The following is a 23,443-nucleotide window of genomic DNA, read 5'->3' on the forward strand; positions in this document are numbered from 1 at the left end:
TACAATTGTATTATATGTCTACAGTCTACAATTGTATTATATGTGTCTACAATTGTATTATATGATCTTATATGTCTCTGCCTAAACTGATCAATTTTCACCATCTATTAACTTGGAAGACTTAAAGTTAGTTGATCTCAAATATTAACTTGAACACCCTGATAAAAACACACTGAAGAAGGTTTACTGTTGCAATTCTAGTAATGTTTAAACCGTTTCTGCATATTGGAGTAGACTAAAAGCCACTAGCCGCCGATCAAAAATAAATGTTTTTTGTTTTGGTTTTGTTTATAGGGGAAAATATGAAATCAAAATATTTGAACACTTAGAATTTGTATAAAATAATGTCGATGTGCCAATAAAATATTATTTGTCGGTTCCTAAATTTCAGCGGAAAGAAAGATGTATAAAGGCAACAGTAGTATACCGCTGTTCAAAACTCGCAAATCCTTGGACAAAAAACAAAATCGGGGTAACAAACTAAAACTGAGGGAAACGCTTTAAATATAAGAGGAGAACAACGACACAACATACAAATGTAACACACACAGAAACGGACTAAGCATTAGACAAAAATGAAAATGGAATAACATATAAATAATTGGTAAAATTAAAATTGAGAATGGAAATGGAGAATGTGTCAATGAGACAACAACCCGACCAAAGATCAGACAATAGCCGAAGGTCATCAATGGATCTTCAATGCAGCGAGAAACTCCCGCACCCGGAGGCGTGCTTCAGCTGGCGAACAATCGAATATGCTTAAACATATGTTACATTATTTGATTGAATTGATGCTGCACTTCACTTCCTGTTGCAACTTTTTGTGCAAATAAGAAAAAAGTCAAAATCATAAGGCTCTGCATGGGTGGGTCGACCAGGATTTAAGGAGAGTAATTTAAACTGCCAATGGAAAATTGATGACACTTTGGATAAGAGCAGTATTTTCTTAGCAAAAGGCCTATTCAGAGGTGTTCTAGACATTGAACTTTCTGAGAATACCTAACCACGTATGTCCATTGTTTTCAAATATATAAAATAAATATGTTCTTTTAGGTCGTTTGGTTTTCTGGCCCATTATTTTTTTCTCCTTCATTTCCGACCTCTTTTAATTGAAGACAACACTTGAATGATTCTCATTATATACTAGATACTACTAAACCGCAACGTAGTATTTTTTAATGAATAAACATTTTAATTATCAAATTGGCGCAGGTCCATACGAGGAAGTTAAAAGGATAATTTAGTGCACTGAAGATGCGTGGACAAAAGCATGACACAATATACTAAGTCTATCAAATCACAAGTGCCAAGAACGGAACTCATCCTACTAAAAGGGTAAGTACTCTCATATATATATATAGTAAGTATAGATAAATTCAACTCTTTCATCTTTATATGAGGGATTGTTTAACAACGCAATATTGAATTCAGAGGAAAATTATTATTGTAAAATTTTAGAAATTTATTTTGAATATAAAAAGGATATTACAAATTAGGAGTACGTATTATAAAAGTGTTAAATTTTTACTTAAGATTATTTAACCAAAGGATTACTTTCTGAAGAAGAAGAAAATCAGGTATTGTGTAATTTTTTAATTTAGGATAGATTATAAAAACATATAGTTTAGGAGATTTGTTCTTCATAGTATTAGGATGCAGTTTATTTCTTTATATTAAAATATGCCATCAGATTTTGCATAGATTATTATGGGAAGCCCAGTGTAGTGCTTTATTCATATCTTTAAAACATTTTTTGGTCACTGTGGTTCAACTTGACTAGAATGACAAGTCGACTTGACTAATGGTCTAGTACAAATACTATTTTAACAGTCAGAATGACTAGCATAGCTAGTTAATCTGCAAAAATAATAAGTCAATTGACTTTTTTTAAAGTCATTTTGACTTTTGACAAAGTCATTTTGACTTTGACATAGTCATCCTGTGGACAGTCAATTTGACTAGGTAAGCTAGTCAGTTTGACTAGTTTTATTTTCAGTGTACATGTACTCTGGGTTGTTTTTGATTCTTTTTCGTTTATAATATGATGTTGGGGTTGTTTCTTTTGGGGTTTTTTTGTGTGTTTTTTTTTTTGGGGGGGGGATGGAGAAAAAAATTAGAAGGAGATAGAACACAACGGCAGAAAAAAATACACTATCCAGTGAAAGCTACACAGAACAATTGAGCTACATCCGAACAAATTCTTTTCGTTTAGAAATTCGCCTTTCGATGTTTTTCGAACATGATAACATTCATCAATTTAAATTACAATAGAACATAGATTGAAATATTCATTTTCCGTTGCAGGAGCTTAAGATACGATTATAAATTTGTAAGATTTGTACGAGAGGTTAAATGAACTAAATAAATACACGAGAGTATGTCCCGTGCACACATATGATGCCCCTATGGGAAATACCTAGTGAACTGCAGGACACTTGATCCATTTCAAGCATTGTGTATATAAGACGCATTAAATTTCATTTATGCAAACTAAAGTTAGAGAACGGAAACGAAAAATTCAGTATTTTTAACCATTTATGAAGGGCCATAATTCCAGAATTGATTGGTCTGAGTTTTGTGGTAATACGCATTATATACAATTTCCTACGTTTGGTTGAGACACATTTCGGGAGGTACAAGTTTACGATAAAGCGCAACAAAACAATTTTGCTCGACTTTTTTAACCTTGTTTTACAAAATAATTTCTTTTCATAAAAGGGGGTATTGGAATCGCCCCGTCTAAATCAGCCCCTGTATATTATTTTTTCTTCCCATTTTTAAATATAATTAATATGTGCGTAAGTGATTCACAGATAATGTATTATAATAATTTAATGCACATTTTGATTTTTATTATACTGCACTTTATGTGTTTATTTGAATTTATTCATTATGATTAAAAAGCGGTGTTTAAGAATACAAATGAAAGTTCGATTATAAGCGCAATGTTGTTCGGCGTTCAATAAATTATAACTACGATCTTCTTGTACAAATACAACATGTATTTAATGCATTAAAATTAAAACAGTTTTTTACAGCCTACAAACTAATACACACATTATTAATTGGGCATTTATTTCTGTTATAGCAGAAGGGCTTTTAATGTTCAAAGAAATGTAAAAAAAAAATGTAGTAATATATATATTATTTGTATACACTACCGGAGTTTGAGGAAAACGGCTTGTTCGTACTTTATGTATAATTTCCCTGATTGTTGAAGTTGTTAGGAAGTTTTGTTAATTTTGAAATCTTTTGTATATTTTTTAAATATGTCTATTTAATTTTTCATCTTTGAGTTAGAAAACTCTGATTGATCATTCAAATAAAACGATACTAGATGTGTTTTAAGTTTAGATTTTTCAAAGTGTGTAGTACTAAATGCAATATATTCAATTAATAATAATTGGAACCAAACTTTAGAAATTTACATCGCCGGGCCTCCCCCTATTTTGTTTACTCCTCCCCCTAATTTTACTTTCCCATTTAGATGTACTAGTACTGTTAAAACCCTTTGTTTTTGTGTTTTCGACATTTTAGGCAAATTTTGCAACCTAATTTCTTAGCCCGGCTTAAACTTTAACTTTAATATATGTACGATAAAGCATTTACGAGAAACGAGTTTCTCTATTGTGCAGTTGATCGATTTCTTTCTATTTTTAGACATGTTTTCTCTACTTCAGAAGTTTTCCCACAAATAACCATACTTGTTGTTTTTACATGCATGTACGTAATTTGACAATCATGATGAATTACAATCAAATATAATTTTATGTTACATGAAATTTCCTCATAATTACGAGATGTACGAAGTCATCTTAATGTGATGCATATGCAATTTAAATTTACAGAATGCTGGAATCGTTTCCTTTGTTAATATTTCTGTCTATTGTTGGAAATGTTGTCTCGCTTGGGAACGGACCAGGTGTGTGTAGCAGAACAGAACGGTAAGTAAAAGAATAAGCTAGGTCACTTATATATAGGGTGCTGTAATCGATTTGAAACCAGATAGCTAGTCCGGGTATGCTCTGGCGTCTAACGGCTGTTTTACCAGACAAACTGGGGCCGTGGAACTTTTCTGGCAAATCTACCGTAATACGTCAGAGCAATCTAAAATTAAGCGATAGCAAACTTCAGTAGCTATTTACGTCACATAGATCTTCACTATGTTGGTTCCGCCGATGATATAAATTTAAAGTGAAATACATTTATGTAGGTAATTTCTGTGTAAGTTTAAAAGGAACTGAACATAACAAAGCAATTGAATAAAAAACCTATTTTATCATATAGGTCTGTAATATTCATCCATTTACATAAAATACATACTATTTATGTATACTCGTATATAACGCAATTATAAACTAAATATCATAAATATTAGATGCATGTGGTATGATTGCATTGAGGCAACTTTCAGCAAGAGAGATCAGAGACCAAATGAAATAAAATCACTATTAATATGTACATCTATATGAAAACAGTGAGTATGATATAAAGTGAAAAAAAATTAAGTAACGTAATTTTGTGATTGTGGTTTACCATTCATTGATGGCGACACGTGCTTTGAATGTCTTCTTGCGTCATTCGACAAATAAAATATTCACGTGATACATATATATTAAAACCACAATTACATAACATTAAGATTATTGTAAAGAATGGATTAAGGTCGTAAGGTACATTGCAGCTACTAATTGTTGTTCACTTTTACGACTTGTGGTTTGCAAAGGCAAAATGGAGAGAGTAAAATTTGTTTTAACGACATCATCTTTTGAGCGAGTGGCAATTAGGGTTTTCATAAAATAGAAGTTGTCGTTATTATTTTGTTGGTTACGCCAGTATTTACTAGGTGAACTGGGTTGTTGCTTTTGCTGTTGTTTTTTTCTTTTGGTTTTTAAGGGGGGGGGTGGTAACTGCCCGATATTTTTTGGTAATACCTGTTACCTTGTTTTTGCTTTGCTTAATTTCAAATAAAGACATTATTTGTTTTTTTAATTTGGATTAAGATATCATTATCTTGGTATTACAGCTAGGAGGCAGGTGATAAAATGAAGATTTTGTAAAACTGTAGAGTTCAAGAGGATGAATAGCAACACTAGCGGAAGAGCTGGGTGGTGGTTCGGGAGGGGTGCATAAACAATTTTTTTACAAGCCCTTTACAATTTTGGCCACAAAAGATGATTGCATATATAAAATTGAAATATATAAATAGAAAATGCGTTCACATTGTATGCCCCCGCTTGCATATAACATTAAGATTGTGACACTGTACGTGTTCACTGCCCCCTTTTTTGACATTTTTTCCTATTATGTTTGTTTGTTTTATTCATGCATCGTTGTCAATGTATGGAATTTGATGTGACTGTCAAACAAGTGAGAGGATAAGCGCTATAAAACCAAATTCAATCCACTATTTTCTACTTAACAAAATGCCTGTACCAAGTAAGGAATATGACAGTTGTTGTCCATTCGTTTGATGTGTTTGGGCTTTTAGTTTTGCTATTTGATTAGAGACTTTCCGTTTTGAATTTTCCTCATAGTTCAGTATTTTTTTGATTTTAGTTTTTAATACCGGTCTTCTGTTAACCATAACATCTGACTCATCCATACAGTCCGGTCGAAACTGAAAGCGTGTGTTATCGGAAGTTTAAAACTTAATCAGATGCATCTGATTCATGAAGTTATTGTACTTGTCAAATTAGTTGTTGAGTGCGTGTGTATTTCTAAATTTTCGGGAAAAAAATATCCCTTTATTTTTTCTAGAGAAAAATGAAAAAAAAAACCCACTAAAACGTTTTTTACACAATGAAAGAAGAAAATTCGTAAGGATTCCGTAGTGTCTACTTTTGCAGGCTCAACAAATATGAGGGAAAAAATCAATCAAAATATAATAATTACTCTCGATACTATATTTTGATTGTAAGAAGCTTCTGTTCAAGTTTGGTGCAAATCCAGGAAAGTATAAGAAAGTTTTTAAAAAAAACACAGAGTGAATGTATGGTAACTATCCTAACAGTCCATTTAGATGTAAAATACGGGAAAATGGATTTTTTTTATAAAATTTACTTCTGGATACGGTCACGTTTCTCCAACATTTAGTAATTAGACTAAAATAACATTAGGGATTATGGGGTCCTCTTAAGGACTGGATATTGACATTTACCTGTAATTCACCTGTTCTTAACCAAAATATTGTCAAAAAAGGTATATATTTTTTAAAGGCATATATATTTTTTAATAGTCTCCCAAAATTGTAAAAGTCGATATAATCTTACGCAGTGATGTAATTTTTTTATTGTATAAAAAAAAAGATGTGCATGGTACGATAGACAATAAGACAACTCTCTACAAGAGACCAAATGACATTGAAGTTACAATTATACATAAAAAAAAAAAAGAAGATGTGGTATGATTGCCAATGAGAAAACTATTCACAAGAGACCAACTGACACAGATATTAACAAAGAAAGGTCACCGTACTACGGTCTTCAACGCTGAGCAAAGTTATATCTGTTACGGCCAGAAATCGCCTTTAAATTGTAGCCAACAAAAGACACATATCAATAGTAAAATTTAACAATATTTAATATACAAAAGTTTACAAAAGGTATTACACAAATATTACTGTTCACTTAACTGTCATAATATGAGTCCAATCTGTTATCTTTATCTGTATCCGGAAATCTTTCGGAATCCAATTAGAATATTACGTTCACTACTAATGTCACAATCCAGTATGATGTTGTTTGTAGAATAAAAGTGTCAATCCAAATGCTGTGAATACTAATGTCTATCAATGTCTATGTCCAAGTTTAATTATGAGAGTTTAACTTTAGTGTCTGTATATATAGTGTTGTCATGGAAAATTCTAGAACACTCTATAATGGAACATTGTGGAAAATCCTGGAAAGTTACAACGGAAGTTTCTGGAATAACGTAGAAGTTTAAATTACGCATCTTTTATAAGGATCATTCAAGAAAGTTCCAATCATTCTGTGATTGTTCCAGTGATTCATAAACTGCACAGTTATAAGATTATTTGGTAAACAACTATCAGGCCATACAACACAAATTAGGCCAACATAAATAAACATAATAATTACAATATCATAACATATCGCATAGTCAGCTATAAAAGGACCCAAGAAGCTTGAGATAAATGTTTATCAACTCAAACGAGAAAACTAACGGCCTAATTTATGTACAATATAATGAACGAAAAACGAATATATTACACAGGCTCCAACACTCCCCCTTATCTTGAGACATTGGTGCAACAGAACAATAAAAGAACTGTACAAAAACATATATAAGCAACAAATAATCTAGGACTAAATTATCAATCACTACACATCCAGTATCCGTTACCGTACGGCCGAAAACATTTTTTTTGCTTTTTTTATATATAATTTTGTCTATTTTTCATAGTAATGTATTATAGATTACAATGTTTCGATCTTGAATAAAAATTAACATTTTGTATTTTGAGAGCTATTACGAATTCATATATCTTGAGTCATTAAGCCAGTAAACACTATATAGATCACGACGCGACGTGATATACCAAATTTGTACCAGCTCTGTTTTCGTGGAAAAAGTGGACAGATATTCGACTGACTCTTTCATCTTTTAAGACAGCATACCATGAAAACTGGCTTCGACTCTTGTGATATACAGACAGAACGACTAAGTAGATATGGTTCTTCGCACTAGAAGACAATAGCTTTCGATGACTTTTTACATAAATAAAACTTGGCTGTAGATTTTAACATTTACATGTAACACAAATACAAAAATATATCAAGTAATAGAATAAATTACTAAAATGAGGTACAGTCAGTGAACATTTCGATTTTTCATGTTACTTTTTTAATAAAAAAAAATCTTTTAAAAATAATAATTTCGAGATTATTTCTTAATATTTTTTTATGAAATTTTCAGTTTGATAAAGAATTCACTTGTCTATATAATGATTTTTTTGTTGAATAACCTTTTTAATTTCGTAAATCAAATACGGATGAAAATAATTAAGTAACAGTTTCGGGTTATACTCGGACCAAAAATATATGGTTTGTTAATTTTTTGATAGAATTTTTTTTTAACAATATCCCTTTTTACAATATTTTAGTTAAGACCTGATAAAGGTGAATTACAGGTAATTATCACGATGCCAGTCCTTATGAGGACCCCCTAATCCCTAATGTTGTTTTAGTCTAATTATCAAATGTTGGAGAAACGTGACTAAACCCTGGATACTATCTTATGATCATAAAAAAGCTTATGTCCAAGTTTGGTACAAATCCGGAATAGTTTAAGACAGTGATTTAAATTTCAAAAACTTTAACCACAGAGTGAATATTTCTGGTCGTCGACGACAACGACGGAATGTAGGATCGCGATGTCTCGCTTTTTCGACTAAAGTCGAAGGCTCGATAAAAGTACCATATAATATGGATAACAGTTTAAAATTTATTTTCGTAAATTGTCGACATTAAATTATTGTTAGTTTTTAAGTCGAATGCTGTTATAATCTCACAAAATTGTAGTGAGTTAAACATAAAAAATCAACAAAATATAAATAATTTTGCTTTGTTTTATTTCAGCAACGCTTTTCGGACAGTTTCGTGCAATTTAAGAAATTCCTGTTTTCCGAAATTTGCAGATTTTCTTTGGTGACAAAATAAAAGGATACGTCCACTTGATTTGAACTTTGGTGGATAAGTGTCTCATTTGGCAATCCACTTTATTTTATGCCCCACCTACGATAATAGAGGGGCATTATGTTTTCTGGTCTGTGCGTCCGTTCGTCTGTTGTACCGTCCATCCGTCCATCTGTTCGTTTATCCGTCTGTCCCGCTTCAGGTTACAGTTTTTGGTCAAGGTTGTTTTTGATGAAGTTGAAGTTCAATCAACTTGAAGCTTAGTACACATGTTCCTTATGATATTTTCTTTCTAATTTTAATGCCTAATTATATTTCTTATCCAATTTCACGGTCCATTGAACATGGAAAATGATAATGCGAGTGGGGCATCCGTGTACTTTTGACGCATTCTTGTTTATATATATAAGTTCAAGTTCAATCAACTTGAAGCTTAGTACACATGTTCCTTATGATATTTTCTTTCTAATTTTAATGCCTAATTATAATTCTTATCCAATTTCACGGTCCATTGAACATGGAAAATGATAATGCGAGTGGGGCATCCGTGTACTTTGGACGCATTCTTGTTTATATATATAAATGCGTTTTTTTTTTATATGTATGGATATAATTTTTCGTGCAGATAACACATGTACACTTAAAACTAGAACTGAGGACAAATGTGATAGTTTAATATTCCTATTGTCAACTTTCCATTCTTGAGAAGTAACAAACCTGGCTCTTATTTTGAATGGAGTTTCGTGTCTTAGTTGAATGCATGTCTTTCTCTTTCAACGCACCTGGTCAAACTTTGTTTAGTGTATATTCGCCGTATTCAAACTTTTCCCTCATATTTGGGAAGTTGATTTTGTTCTTTCTCCATTTTTATAGTTGGAAAAATGAGGGTAAGTAAGAACTTTAAAAAGTTTACCTGCAATTCCTCCTTGCAGACATAACGTGGTAAATATGAAATTGTGGATTCATTAATGTTGATGTGTACGAATCTTTCGTGGATTATGGATAGATTGCAATTCTGTGGATATTTGATTTCGTATTTCCCCCTAAGTTTGAATACAATCTTATATGAAATTTGTATAAATTAAATTCGTGGTCCCACTATACTCACGAAATCAACGAAATTTGGCATCTCACGAATAAGTTGCTGTATTAAAACATGATATAAATAAAAATTTGATCGATTCCCAGATGCCTCTATAATAACGGAAGTCATTTTTCCTTTTTTCCAGCCAAACTGTCGATCGAGTTGTGACGAAAGAGGTATATGTTGGAACTACAGAGATACCATGTGTTGTCAATAGCTGGCTAGACGAATTATCTTGTATGAACAGAAAAACGAAGACAATGTAGGTATACCGTATACAACGAGGTAAGCTACACTGAGTTTAAAAATACCCCTTTGAATTTCTTGTCTAATTACAGATTATCACATGTGTCGTACTTGACCTTCAGCCTATGTCGTCTGGACTTTAGCTGGCCTGATAAAAACGAAGAATTCCAAAATAACTAGATTTTATTATATAACACATGTATTTGTATTTTCCACCTCTTACACGCTAGGTAAATTCCTATCATGTTCGATTCGCCAATTCAGAATCGAATGCGTTCTGGGTAATATTTTCAAAGATGAACACCAAAATACGGAAGCCGATAAGGGCCATTAAAAAAAAATATTTTATGTCGTAATTACGACATAGCATGTCGTTATTTCGACATAAGATGTCGTTATTACGACATCGCTATGTCGTAATTTCGACATAACATGTCGTTATAACGACATCGCTATGTCGTAATTTCGACATATCATGTCGTAATAACGACATCACTATGTCGTTATAACGACATCGCTATGTCGTAATAACGACATCGCTATATATAAAAGAATATGTATTATGATTGCCAAGAGACTAAATGACACAGATATTAACAACTATACGTCATCATAATGCCCCCAATAATTAAAAAGCCCCCGCATAGTCAGCTATAAAAGAGGGAGGAAAGATACCAGAGGGAGAGTCCCCGAAATGATGTGTTGCAGACAGTGTTATTATTCAATTATTAGCTCCCTTGGTAAAACTCTAAATTTCATATTGAATGCATTTTATTGTTAGATAATTTACATGAAGCTTAATAAGTATATATTTGTTAATTGCATAGCTTTTGCTATTTGAATTCATTGGTTAAAGATATTTATTTATATTGTTAAGTTTAATATTTGCGTCGTCGAAAAATCTTTGGATACCTTCTTTGAATACCTTCAGTGAGAAACTTATATATTTTATTAAAAACTTTTAGAGGTGAATAAATTAACTGTTGTCAAATGGCAGTACAGACAGATTAGGTAGATACTACTATATGTGCGAGCCTAACTAGACAGCTAAACATCCCATCTCCCTCAAAATAAGTGCATACTACATGGCTTCTAATGCTTCTTTCAAACGTTGGGCACGATATTCCCACAACACGTTTCACTTAAAATGCGACGTCGTAGAGGGTCTTTGCTTTTATTCGGTTTTTTATATTGTTGGTTGATTCTGGTTCTGTTCGTTTTGTGATGTCATTTTATCAAAAAATTACCTCTAGTTGTGGAAATCGATATAATAATGTTTACCCTTTAAGTTATTTCAACTTAAAATGCAGTACTGTCGCAAGTAATGTAGGAAGGAAAGATGGGACGGAAGTACATGTATACGGTTCTCATATTTTTTTTTATCATAGGATGTTTAACTTTCAAGTTGCATATCATCTGTCATTGTACAATTTCTATATCTTAATTCATCCCCAATACAAATATATCTGACACTCTGCAAGTAAATCGAACATTTTTACCCTTGGTTAAATTTGAATAGAATTGTAATTTCCCTGACACATAAGTTGTCGAAATACACCCCTTGCTCTATTACTTGAACCTTGGCTTGGGAATTATTTACCAAGTCATCTTCAGATATATACATTTTAAAATATAGTAATCGACTCCTGTGTCGTCCGCGAAAACGGCAAACAAAAATATAATCCCGTTTTTTTTTTAATTCGATGAAACGGTTTTCGTTGCAGTTTGGGATTCATCTTTCAATTACCTCCATTTCATGCACAAGTTTATATTGACGAAAAGTTCTGGCTTCGCTAGTACAGGAATTACTTCCATCACGAAATAGCAGGACAAATCGCGAAGTAAAACATTCCGTTAACTGGTATTAAGTGTTTTGATATTGGTGATTGCACCTAACTGAATTGACGACTTTAAATGATCTATTTCGGAATACTTCCGTAACATAAATTTCAATTTATTTTACAAAATGGGATTTTCCCCCCATTTCCAAATTCTTTTAAATAAATCGTTAAAAGCTATACAATTAATAAAAATTGCAAAATTTAACCTGTGTCGAACCTCTTTCCCCGAGCGGAGTCTTTAGCAACATACACTATTTTTTTTCCGGCAGCAATCATTAACATCTTTCTCCAAATTTCATAACACGATTTGTTTTAATTATCATAAATATTTAATTGAAACTTTAGCACATTTAACGTCGGAAATTAGCGTCTTTGGGATTTTAGACGTTTTCAGACATTTGGAAAAATTGGCTTCCGTTTTGTAATGTATGGAATCATTTTATTCCTATAAGACCCAAATATGTAGTTAATAAGGAAAGAATCTTGGCATTTTTTACTCTTCGTATATTTAACTTTTGTTTTGATCAATTATAAAAAAAAATACGCCTTAAACTGCTTTGAAACTGAAATATCAACTTGGACAAAATGGCTACCGTTTGAAAAACGACTGTGTAGTCAGAAGATTTTATTGAATCAGCAATATCTGAACTCACATGAGGCAAATATTTGTACTTTTGTTAGATATCATTATTGTCTTACTATTCTTATTCATTTTCTACTATAATATGCAGTCCAGTTAAATGAAATTTGGTAAAATAACGGCTTTAACGCCACAAAGAACCAACACATGTCGTTGTTCCTGTCAAGAATCAAGAAAATCAGAGAATAAGAAATAGGATCACTATACATAAGAGTTAAAACAGTTTTTCATAAATGTAACGTTAGATTGGGACATCCGTTTTTTTCACATAGCTTTCTTTTTTTTAATCCTCAAATATATATACCAGATATTACTTAGGAGATGATCAAGAGCTGTCAAAACATAATTCAAAACATATATTGAATTTGCTTTAATATTGGTTCGTGTTTTCTAACATTTTTATTTTGTTTTGAGGATGAAATTTCGAAGATTCTGTTTTAAATACTAGGGGTTGTAGGAACATCGCGCGTGCCCAACGTTTGAAAGTAGAAATAGAGCTATCAATACTTCAATACACCCGTATACCAAGAAGCCATGTAGTTTGCGCTAATTTAAAGGGAGATGGAAAGCTTGGCTTGACTAGGTTGTACAATTTCAGTCCTCTAATAATTCCACATTTCATTCTTCCAGCATGTGTGACAGCATAGCTAATCTACGACCGGTAACTTGTTAATCTAAACGACTTTGTTTGATTGTACAACCCTAGCACAATGGGCCAAGTTAATCGAAATTGGTATCTATAACATATATAAGTTTCTCACTGAAGGTATCCAAAGAAGGTAACCAAAGATTTTGCGACGATGCAAATATTAAACTTTACAATATAAATAAATATCTTCAACCAATGAATTCAAATAGCAAAAGCTATGCAATTAACAAATATATACTTATTAAGCTTCATGTAAATTATTTAACAATATAATACATTAAATATGAAATTTGAAGTTTTACCAAGGGAGCTAATAATTGAATAATAACACTGTCTGCCACACAGCATTTCGGGGACTCTCCCTCTGGTAGCTTTCTTCCCTCTTTTATAGCTGACCATGCGGGGGCTTTTATAATTATCGGGGACATTATGATGACGTATAATTGTTAATTTCTTTCTTGCCAATCATAATACATATTCTTTCAAATATAGCTCGTTATTACGACATAGCTATGTCGTTAAAACGACATAGTGATGTCGTTATTACGACATGATATGTCGAAATTACGACATAGCGATGTCGTTTTTACGACATGATATGTCGAAATTACGACATAGCGATGTCGTTATAACGACATGTTATGTCGAAATTACGACATAGCGATGTCGTAATAACGACATGTTATGTCGAAATTACGACATGCTATGTCGTAATAACGACATAAAATATTTTTTTTGAATGGCCCTTATCGGCTTCCGTACCAAAATGTTTTAATCAATTCTTAGATTCCGAATAGCCGACATGTTTGACAGACCGAGTCTCAAATTACGTAAACATGTGTATGGATTGGAAATAAGGAAATTTGATAGAATTACCAATGAGACAACGTCCAGATAATGTAGATGTTAGCAGCTATAGGTCACCGTATGGCCTTCAACATAAGCAAAATCAATACCGTATAAAAGTAATAATAGATCTCTACATTGTAAAATGCGAAACATAAAATAACGGCCTTATTTATGACATGCTAGTAAAAAACTTGATAAACGATAAACAATATGACACACCACAACCAACAATAAACACTGAATTACAAGATCCTGTCTTTGGACAAGCACATATATAATTTGGCGAGGTTAAACATGTTTGTTAGCTCAAATCTTCCCCTCACTTGGAACAGTGGTGTTAAACCGGAAAAAACATAGAAAAACAAACTGATCAAAACTCGACAAGCTAATGATACAGAAGTTGATCTACTTAGACCGGTCAACAACCGAGGCCATAAACTAGCTTCGACTTCTCTGTGACATATAGATCTCCATTGCAACATATACAGTGTCAGCCTTGTGGTGAGGAGCTAAACAGATATAGGTTAGGGAGGCATTTTAGCTTGCAATGGTGTTTTTATACTGCTTGTATCGTAATCAATGTTAAAGTACATTCAAATGACTAGTGTAATAATTGTTCTATGTATATTTTTTTATCGTAGAAACGTTACAGAACATAGAAATGAAACAATACAAGAAATCGTTCCCATGGTTATTAAGTTTTGTTGTGCAGGATATACCCTCGAGGGGGACAGATGTGTACAACGTAAGTGCATAAAGTTCAGCAAATTAAGACCTCGTCTAAGCATTTTAAAAGAGGGGCGAAAGATACCAGAGGGACAGTCAAACTCAAATAAAAAATAAACTGACAATGCCATGGCTAAAAAAGAAAAGGACAAACAGACAAATAATAGTAATACACAAGACACAACATAGAAAACTAATGACTAAGCAACACGAACCCCAAACTTGGGGTGATCTCAGATGCTCCAAAAGGGTTGAGAGATCCTGCTCCACATGTTGCACCCGTTGTGTTGTTCATGTTATTACAAAACCCGGTAAATAGTTCAGAAAGGGGACTTTTTCATTTGATTTCTAAGGGCGGGTAGAAGGATTTTGAAAATGCATATCCTGGCCTGGTAGGATCTAAAATTAGACATAATACTTTTAATCTGAGCACGCTCTTTCTTTTTCAGTAAATTGTCACTCTTAACTGTACGAATGATGGCGTCTTTTTTGTGATTCTTTTTTAATGAAGATTTCTACAATTTTTATTGTAAAAATTACTAATAAAATTGTATATACTATCAAAACTATATATACATGTATATATACTAACTTATCTTATGTCATACAAAATTTACATGTCACTTATTTTACATCTTTTAACATGCGAATGTGAAATTTATCCAAGCCAATATTCACGGAAAAAATTTAAGGGACGGATAAGCCTTAAAGTTTACATATTTCAGGGTTCCCATTTCATCCCAAGGTTGTTGCAGCTTTAGAGCTTAGGTTCTAAAGAAATATATGTTTACTTCTTTCCTCGACTTATGTTCCTTTGTGTACTAATATATAATAGCTAGCATCCTCTGTGTATAGTTGTATCTGCAGTGGTTTAAGTGTAGAAGATATGTGTTTTTCTAACAGAACAATTCAAATCTCAGACTTTTGGAAGCTTTACAGATACGGATTAAGGGGATCAAGGTATCCCCTTCATTTTTGTGGGAACATTTGTGGTTGATTATATATGGAATCACTGAGGCATGACTGGAGCGGACCCCTTTTAGGCAGTTAGTGTCCCATCCCTCCTAATGAAAATGTCTGTCGGCAAGGGATGCTACATACGTTAGAACAATATTACTTTATTTAAAAGATTTCCCAACATTTAACAATAATGCATTAAATTAAAAAAAAAACTGCTTCAATTTCGTCTTTAACTAATACCTTTCCTTTCTTATCTTATTAACACAGAAACTACAACCACAACAACAACGGAGAGAATGACAACCACTCCTACTGTTAGAGTAGTAACAACGCAACAACAAAAGACCACAATACCAACAACAAAACCACAAACAACCATAAAACCAACAACTCAACTACAAACAACCATTAAACCAACAACAAAACCACAAACAACCATGAAACCAACAACACAGCCACATACAACCATAAAACCAACAACACAGCCACATACAACCATAAAACCAACAACACAGCCACAGACAACCATAAAACCAACAATAGTAAAACCAGAAATTACGACAATTAAAAAATCCGAAACGACTGTTCCACCAAAATCAACTAAAAATGTTCTTACAACATCTGAAAAGACCATTAATGATATTGCAGCAACTTCTGAAAGGACATTGACAATTGGAGCAAAAGTTAAACCAAAACGCATCACTACCGACATAGCAGGCGCAGACGGAAATAATCCTATTCCAGACATCGAAAACAAAATCAAACCAGACAGCTCTTCTGAAAGTGTAGATACGAGAGATATGTTATTATATGTGTCCGCTGCCTGCGGACTGTTGTCGTTTATAACAATGATAGTTGTCGTCGGCATATGTTACCAGAGATCAAAGAGAAATAACAACCGCCGGTAAGTTTATACAATGCCCAATTTGATCACACAATGTCGGGTAAAAAATTTTCAACATTTATCGGGAGGTTTTGCTAGCCATAAGATCAGGTTCAACCCACCATTTTTTTCTGAATCTGGCAGTTGTTATCAAATATTCCGTTTCTCTATGTATGATGGTGTGTATTTTATTTGAAGTTCAGTGTTTCTGTTGTTCCGTTGTTTTTCACTAATGGTTTCTCTCGGTATTTGTTGTGTGACCCGGATTAGTTTTTCCCTTTCCGCTTAATCAATTTATGACTATTGGATAGCGGTATATTACTATTGTCATTATTGATTGAAAAACTAAAAGATTATTCTATACTTGATAATGAAGAAGCAAATATTTTGAAAATATAATGATGAATTTGAATAGTAATAACAATACTTTGTATTGTAAGATCGAAATTTTTAAGTAGGCACTTGACTTTTGTCCTATTGAAATTCGACGTATGTGGTTCACATTAAAGTGTTATCAAACCTATCTTCTAATAAACAATATCTTTTTTTCTATCTAATTATATGCATATGACTTTTTTTTATCGTTTATCTAGATATAGAATGTACATTTTTTATTTTAGATTCCATAATGATATTCTGTCAATGGAAACGGGTATGTATGAATTGTATTTTTTAACTGTTGTTAGGAGTACCCTTTTATCATTAAAAAAACAAAATCGATCAAAGTATATTTCATATCAATAGAAACAATAGGTAAGGTGGTGTTGGTACTCATATATAGAGTTCCCTGTTTTCTAGCTTGCATGGTCCCATAAAAAAACAATGGATTAGCATTGGTTCGTTTTATATACCATGGACGATGAATGGTATCTTCTTGAATGAAGTTGTAATGACGACACACAATGAACTTTTGAGAACCTCTCACAAAAACTCTTTTACCGCCAACTTTCAGTCAATGGTATTGCTGTGGTCATACATACAGACATCTTATATGGTGACGGGCTTTCAATTATAACATAATATACTTGCAATGTGAACATATTGAAACAGCCAACTTCTGGCATATAATCGGTGGTTTAGAGATTCACTCGGCGTTTAAAAATGCAGATGAAAGATTTTTTTTTTTTCAATAAAATCATAACTACACTGTCTACTCTTTATCGACCGTGAAAGGGCTGTATAGCCAGTCAAGGTCGTTAAAAACTTCCATTTGTATTCCTCTTTATCAACGACTTCTAACATTTTATCATTGATTAGCATTTTTTCTGTCTATTAAACCACGGCCATTGTCTATTAATAATTATAACGAATTATAGAACTTGTATTGGTCAATTGGTGTGATTGCTAAACGTTTAACTGGCATGAAACGTATTTTTTGTGTTAATAAAATTTGCTGTTACAAAATATTAGAAATTATTATAAATTAAGGAATGTATCTCCGTCATGCAAAGCTCTGATTCCTTTCGCGGATTTGGCTATACTTTTTGGACCTTTTGGATTATAGCTCTTCATCTTTCATATAAGCTTTGGATATCAAATATTTTGGCCACGAGCATCACTGAAGAGACATGTATTGTCGAAATGCGCATCTGGTGCAAGAACATTGGTAGTGTTAATTTTATTATTTAACCACATGGATGATACCGATCCACCAAAGAACGACGGGAAAATAACTATAGGTCACCATACGGCTTCAAATTAAGGAAAAAAATCTACAGGTCACCATACGACTTTAAATTATGAGCACTGTTTTACTACTAAGAATTATACAATTACCATTAAACGCATGTTTTTTTTTAGTTCGAGTTAACGGTTTGAATCAAATGCATGGTGTGGAAAATCCCAATTATAAGCAACAAAATGAATCAGAGTGTGTCGAACCTATAAACTACAGAGAAAAGAAACAAAATTGCAATAACGTGTATACAGAAATGCGCTTAACCGGAGCAAACCAATACGACGATCTAGTAGGAATCGAGGAAGACCCGTATGACGAACTACCTGACGAATTACCGGGCGATTACCAAGATTGCGATGCGTCTCCAAGATTATACAAGGCGTCGGTATCTCCAGAAAACCCTTACGATGTTTCTAAGTATTGAGTCTGTCTGATGTTAGTGCTACCTGGTTTACCAGTCACACTGTTCAGCCAGAGGAGACAAGACATATGAGTTGAACTGAGGTTTTGTTTTGCAATTTTATGTTTGCCGTTAAATTAAACATTACAATGTGAAAATTACCATTGTGCGGGATTTTAAGAACACAAACTAATAGTATGACGTATTGTATATACTTTATGATTGGTAACTAGTTGTGTGTGTGATATATAATATAATCTTTATTGCAAAATTACAGCCATAAGGGTCAAGCAATACAAACAAACAATGATACAATTTAAATACAATGCAATACAATGAAATACAATGCAATATAATGGAACATACTTTTAAAGTTCAATTATAAATTTATGTATAAAATACAATCATGAGCTTGTCTGACATGGGTCTGATCCCCTCAGTTCTAAAGACTGCTTAATGAAGACTCCAATATGACAAACAAGTTCAGGGATGGGGCTTTGAATGTGTTTTAGTTTATCATATACATTACCATTTGTCGTAATATTTTCGCCATAATCGTGGTTATTATTTCACACATGTTTCACGTGAATATTTCATTCATTCTCCATTTAAACGTAATTTTAATGCCGTGAAGAAAACCCCTCTAAATTCTCCTTTTAGAGTGTCTGGATAAGGTTAACTATTGTCACCCATTCAGACCCTCTTCTATGGTCCATATCGTGAACGGACCATTGCGCAAAATTAATTTCAATACATTTTTTATTTCGTTTTTTTAAGCGTGTTTGTCAACGACTTTGTGTTCTTTTGTTATATATATGTAATAATGTTTTGGATGTTAGGACCAGCGAGCGAGAGAGAGAGAGAGGTAAGAGAGAGAAAGAGAGAGGGGTAAGAGAGAGAGATGTCACCGATTTTGTTTGGATGTTAGGACGAGCTTACGAGCGAAGAGAGGGAGAGAGTGTGTTGATTAAAAAATATATTTGCATTTTTTTTGTTATCAGCCATGCACATAAAGCCTATTTTGTCCATGGAATCTATTGTTGTAGAATGTGTTTTAATCATCACTGCCAAAGGACCACATGGTTGCAATGGCTAAATATATATATGTTGGTGCAATGGAAGGTATTGTCTGATATGTCGAAATTTAAATGGGTAGAGAAAATCATTCATAGTTAAAATCATTCATAGTTAAAACCATTCATAGTTAAAACCGTTCATAATTAAAATCATTCATAGTTAAAACTATGAAAATCTAGCAACATTTTCTTTGCAACGGTTCAACATTGACAGTAAACAAAATATCCGATGAAAAACGTTGAATGTTAATGATATGAACCTGCACACCGGGAACCAATGGTTTGTTTTTCTTACGGACAGAAACATTAATTATGCTTGATGGTAAACATAACCAAAGCAAGTAAATAATGGAAAGGCAAATCTGTTCTAAGAATATGGATGTAGTATTCAATAGGCGGTCAAATCAGATATCGGTCCAAACACAGAATCCCATTGTTGAAGACCCATTGGTGACCTTATGCTGTTGTCTGCTCTTTGATCGGGTTATTGTCACTTTGACACATTCCCGTTTTCATTCTCAATTTTATTTCTTTGTTGTTGTTTTTGGGGTTTTTTTTAACATGTACTTTTTTAAGTTTGTATCTTTTTTAGTAACTTGGTCCATATTTGTATAATTGCAATAAATAATTAAACATAAAAATAAAATATGCAAATATGCCATATGTGAAATGACTTTATGATGGTGGTGATTGAGGTATATGTCGACATTAAAGATCAATTTTCGGTCTTCACAGATACTCTAAGATTTCTTTAATTATCTATTTGTACAGGAAGTTTTTTGTTATATGACCGTGACGTCATCATCGGTTTTTTTTCATGATTTACTCCGGCTTGAAATGAATTAAATTATAGGGAATGACAAATATTTTCCCTATCTATTCGAAATAACATCAAACATGTGTGCACGCAGGTTATTCAGTGTGCACTACATTTTTGGTGTTATTTTTTCATAGGCAGAAAAATATTACAGTCATTCCTTAAATAGTTACAAAATAATGTTTATGGTGGAACAACTTGACCTTCACGAAGACAACGGAAATCTACCTCTTATGTTTGCAAAGTACATTATACAATAAAGTACTAATATGTCTGTACCGGAAGGACATCTATTCACATGCCATAAAGTGTCAGGCCATATCTAAGAGGTCTTAATTAAATGTTTAAATTACTTTTTGCGTTCTTTCGCTACGTTTTATTTAAAAAATATATATATATATATTTTCACAAAACAAAAAGACAGTTTTAGAAATTAGCTGTGCAAAGCCCGTAATTTGTGGTTAAGTAGAATAAATACAGTCTTGACAAAGTCATGGAAACACAAACCACCACAGACGTATAAGAACTTTATTGTAAAATGTACATAAGGGAGGAAATCCGAATCCCTATGTATAACAGTATTTATACGTGTAATTGAAATGTACATGATTTTTTGAGATAATAAATAAGTTTAAAGTAAGTAGAATAAAAAAGAACCCTATACATACTAGAATATACTCATATGGAATATGAATTGTATGATAAACAGTGATTCTATGCAGCATATTGCAATGGTGTACAGTATAATGACCCCCCTCCAAATTTTCCCCAAAGAAAACGATACTTTCAAAGCACATATGGATAGTTAATTTATAACTGTTTCTGGAGATCCCGAGTATAGTTAAACAATTTTTGTTTCATGATTCATAAGTTTATAGGTGTGAATGAAAAATAAGTATTCTTGCATACAAATTCTACCCTGAGATAAGGTAAATAAATGAAGCAGAAAAGCTTCACATAATAAATATATATCATACAATTTCTTAAACTAAATATTTCTAAAATGATTGATTGAGTTATATTGTTTGCTCTCTAAAAGGGTGAAATTTGATATGAAGCGGCACATTTTCATGTTTTCTACCTTATATGCAAGTGATGTTTGCCGCTGGACGTTTAGCATCCAGCCGTCATTATCATTCAATGTGTTTGTATTGGCTTTCATTTTTTGGTGATTTGTTTTGTATATGTGACTCTTTGTATTTCTTTTGTGCTTATAACGTGACTCTGTACTTTAAAAGATCCCGTCAGTATGATATTTGTCTATAATATGTCATTATGATATATTTCTATTATGAATTACTATATACGTTGAACCACAAACGTCAAAATCAATCAATGGCGTAGTGGAATTGACAATTGTTGGATTCTCATAAATTCTATGTATAACTTTTGAACTAGTTTGAATCTCGGTCTATTTCTGTAATTTATTCTTACATACCCTTTTTTTTTTTTTTTTTTTTTTTTTTTTTTTTTTTTTTTTTTTTTTTAACCCTGTATGCGTACATTGCCTATGTAAATTTTAAAATTGTTTGTATGCACATTGAACGACAAATTTGTGTGACGTATATGTTCGTGGATAGGTTTTTGTGTCCTGTTAAATTGTTCCTTTTAAAAGTTTTGGATTCTCATAAATTATATGTATAACTTTTGGACTAGTTTGATTTCTGTAATTTATTCTTACATACTTTTGATTTTTTAACCCTGTCTGCGCTCATTGCCTATGTAAAATTTAAAATTGTTTATAATCCAGGTACTTTTGATAACTATTGTATGCACATTGAACGACAAATTTATGTGACGTATATATTTTTTCTGACGTCAGACACTCAAATCAATCCATGTGTTCGTAGATAGTAGATGTTGTTGTGTCCTGTTAAATTGTTATACGATGATGACTGATGTTCCCATATTTTGACTATTTTATTGATTGTGACTGTTTATTTAACGCATCATGTAAATGTAACGGAATTTGATGAGACTGTTATTAAAGTGAGAGGGTTAGCGCTATAGAACCAGGTTTAATCCACCATTTTCTATATTTGAAAATGCCTGTACCAAGTCAGGAATATGACTGTTCTTGTCCATTCGTTTTTGATGCGTTTTGTTTTTTGTTTTTTGAATTTGCCATGTGATTATGGACTTTCCAAATTGATTTTCCTCTGAGTTCAGTATTTTTGTGATTTTACTTTCTCCTTTGTCTAAGGGGAAACAACTCTAAAATATAAACGAATCGATTCATAGAATATCTCGCATCAGCGTAATTCTGACATTATTTTTTCTAACATAGAAATTAATTTTCTGTATCTATTAAATTTAAAGGCATTAATTCCATGATTTATGTTCTTCGACTCACGGTGAGCACAATATTGAAGCAGGATAAAAATGAAACCAACTAATCTCTAGTAATGAGTTCGTAAATGAAAAAAAGCTGAGTTCATACAATATTAAATTCCGCTAAGGTATTTTTTTATACAATTTAAAAGGATTTAAAGAAGAATAACATCTTTTGGATATTTGAAAGAATACACTTCTGAATTTTGACCCCCATTTTCAAAAGTTTGCATGATTTGAAATTAAAGCGCAGAGTAATATTTTATGAAGAAGATTTAATTCGCCCGTCTTGACACTGTACAAACTTATTAATAAATGAGTTAAGGTGGTACCCAACACTTTCGCTAAAATTAATTTGGCTCGTTTAATTTTAGTAAAATTTTGTCAAAGTATTTACTTGGACACTTTAACAAAAATATAAAAATTAAAAAAAATTCGAACCAAATTTTTATCCGAAAAATTACACTGATTTTATAGCAAATTGACAAACACCAAAGTTGATCATTGTGAAGCTTAATATTCCTTTTACAACACAACGTAATTAAAACGTTTAGCTGACTTTACATAGTTATCTCCCTGTAGTGTTAGGAACCACCTTAATAG

At 32.3% G+C, this 23,443-nt stretch overlaps 1 protein-coding gene across 2 annotated transcripts; it reads left to right on the forward strand.

Annotated features, from left to right (window-relative positions):
* Window positions 1-1,362: 1,362 nt before the first annotated feature.
* LOC139482137 (uncharacterized) lies at window positions 1,363-20,351 on the forward strand. Of its 2 annotated transcripts, XM_071265823.1 has the most exons (7): window positions 1,363-1,580; window positions 3,852-3,947; window positions 9,890-10,006; window positions 14,611-14,714; window positions 15,923-16,559; window positions 17,159-17,190; window positions 18,339-20,351. In XM_071265823.1, exons 2-7 carry the CDS (start codon window positions 3,853-3,855, stop codon window positions 18,638-18,640), a joined length of 1,287 nt encoding a protein of 428 aa, XP_071121924.1. In that variant the 5' UTR covers window positions 1,363-1,580; window position 3,852; the 3' UTR covers window positions 18,641-20,351. The 2 variants fall into 2 exon arrangements, 1 of the variants encoding a protein (XP_071121924.1); XR_011654775.1 differs by lacking the exon at window positions 1,363-1,580 and having other exon boundaries at window positions 3,791-3,947; window positions 17,159-17,906; window positions 18,149-20,351.
* Window positions 20,352-23,443: the final 3,092 nt, after the last annotated feature.

This window comes from Mytilus edulis, chromosome 7, assembly GCF_963676685.1.
Source record: "Mytilus edulis chromosome 7, xbMytEdul2.2, whole genome shotgun sequence".
In the NCBI taxonomy this organism is placed as follows: domain Eukaryota; kingdom Metazoa; phylum Mollusca; class Bivalvia; order Mytilida; family Mytilidae; genus Mytilus; species Mytilus edulis.

Excerpts from the sequence above, each read along its gene's own strand:
- LOC139482137 (XM_071265823.1), top strand. The coding sequence starts at position 3,853 with ATGCTGGAATCGTTTCCTTTGTTAATATTTCTGTCTATTGTTGGAAAT. Across the intron at positions 14,715-15,922 it reads GGGGGACAGATGTGTACAAC|AAACTACAACCACAACAACA; the intron begins GTAAGTGCATAA and ends TTATTAACACAG. Across the intron at positions 17,191-18,338 it reads TATTCTGTCAATGGAAACGG|TTCGAGTTAACGGTTTGAAT; the intron begins GTATGTATGAAT and ends GTTTTTTTTTAG.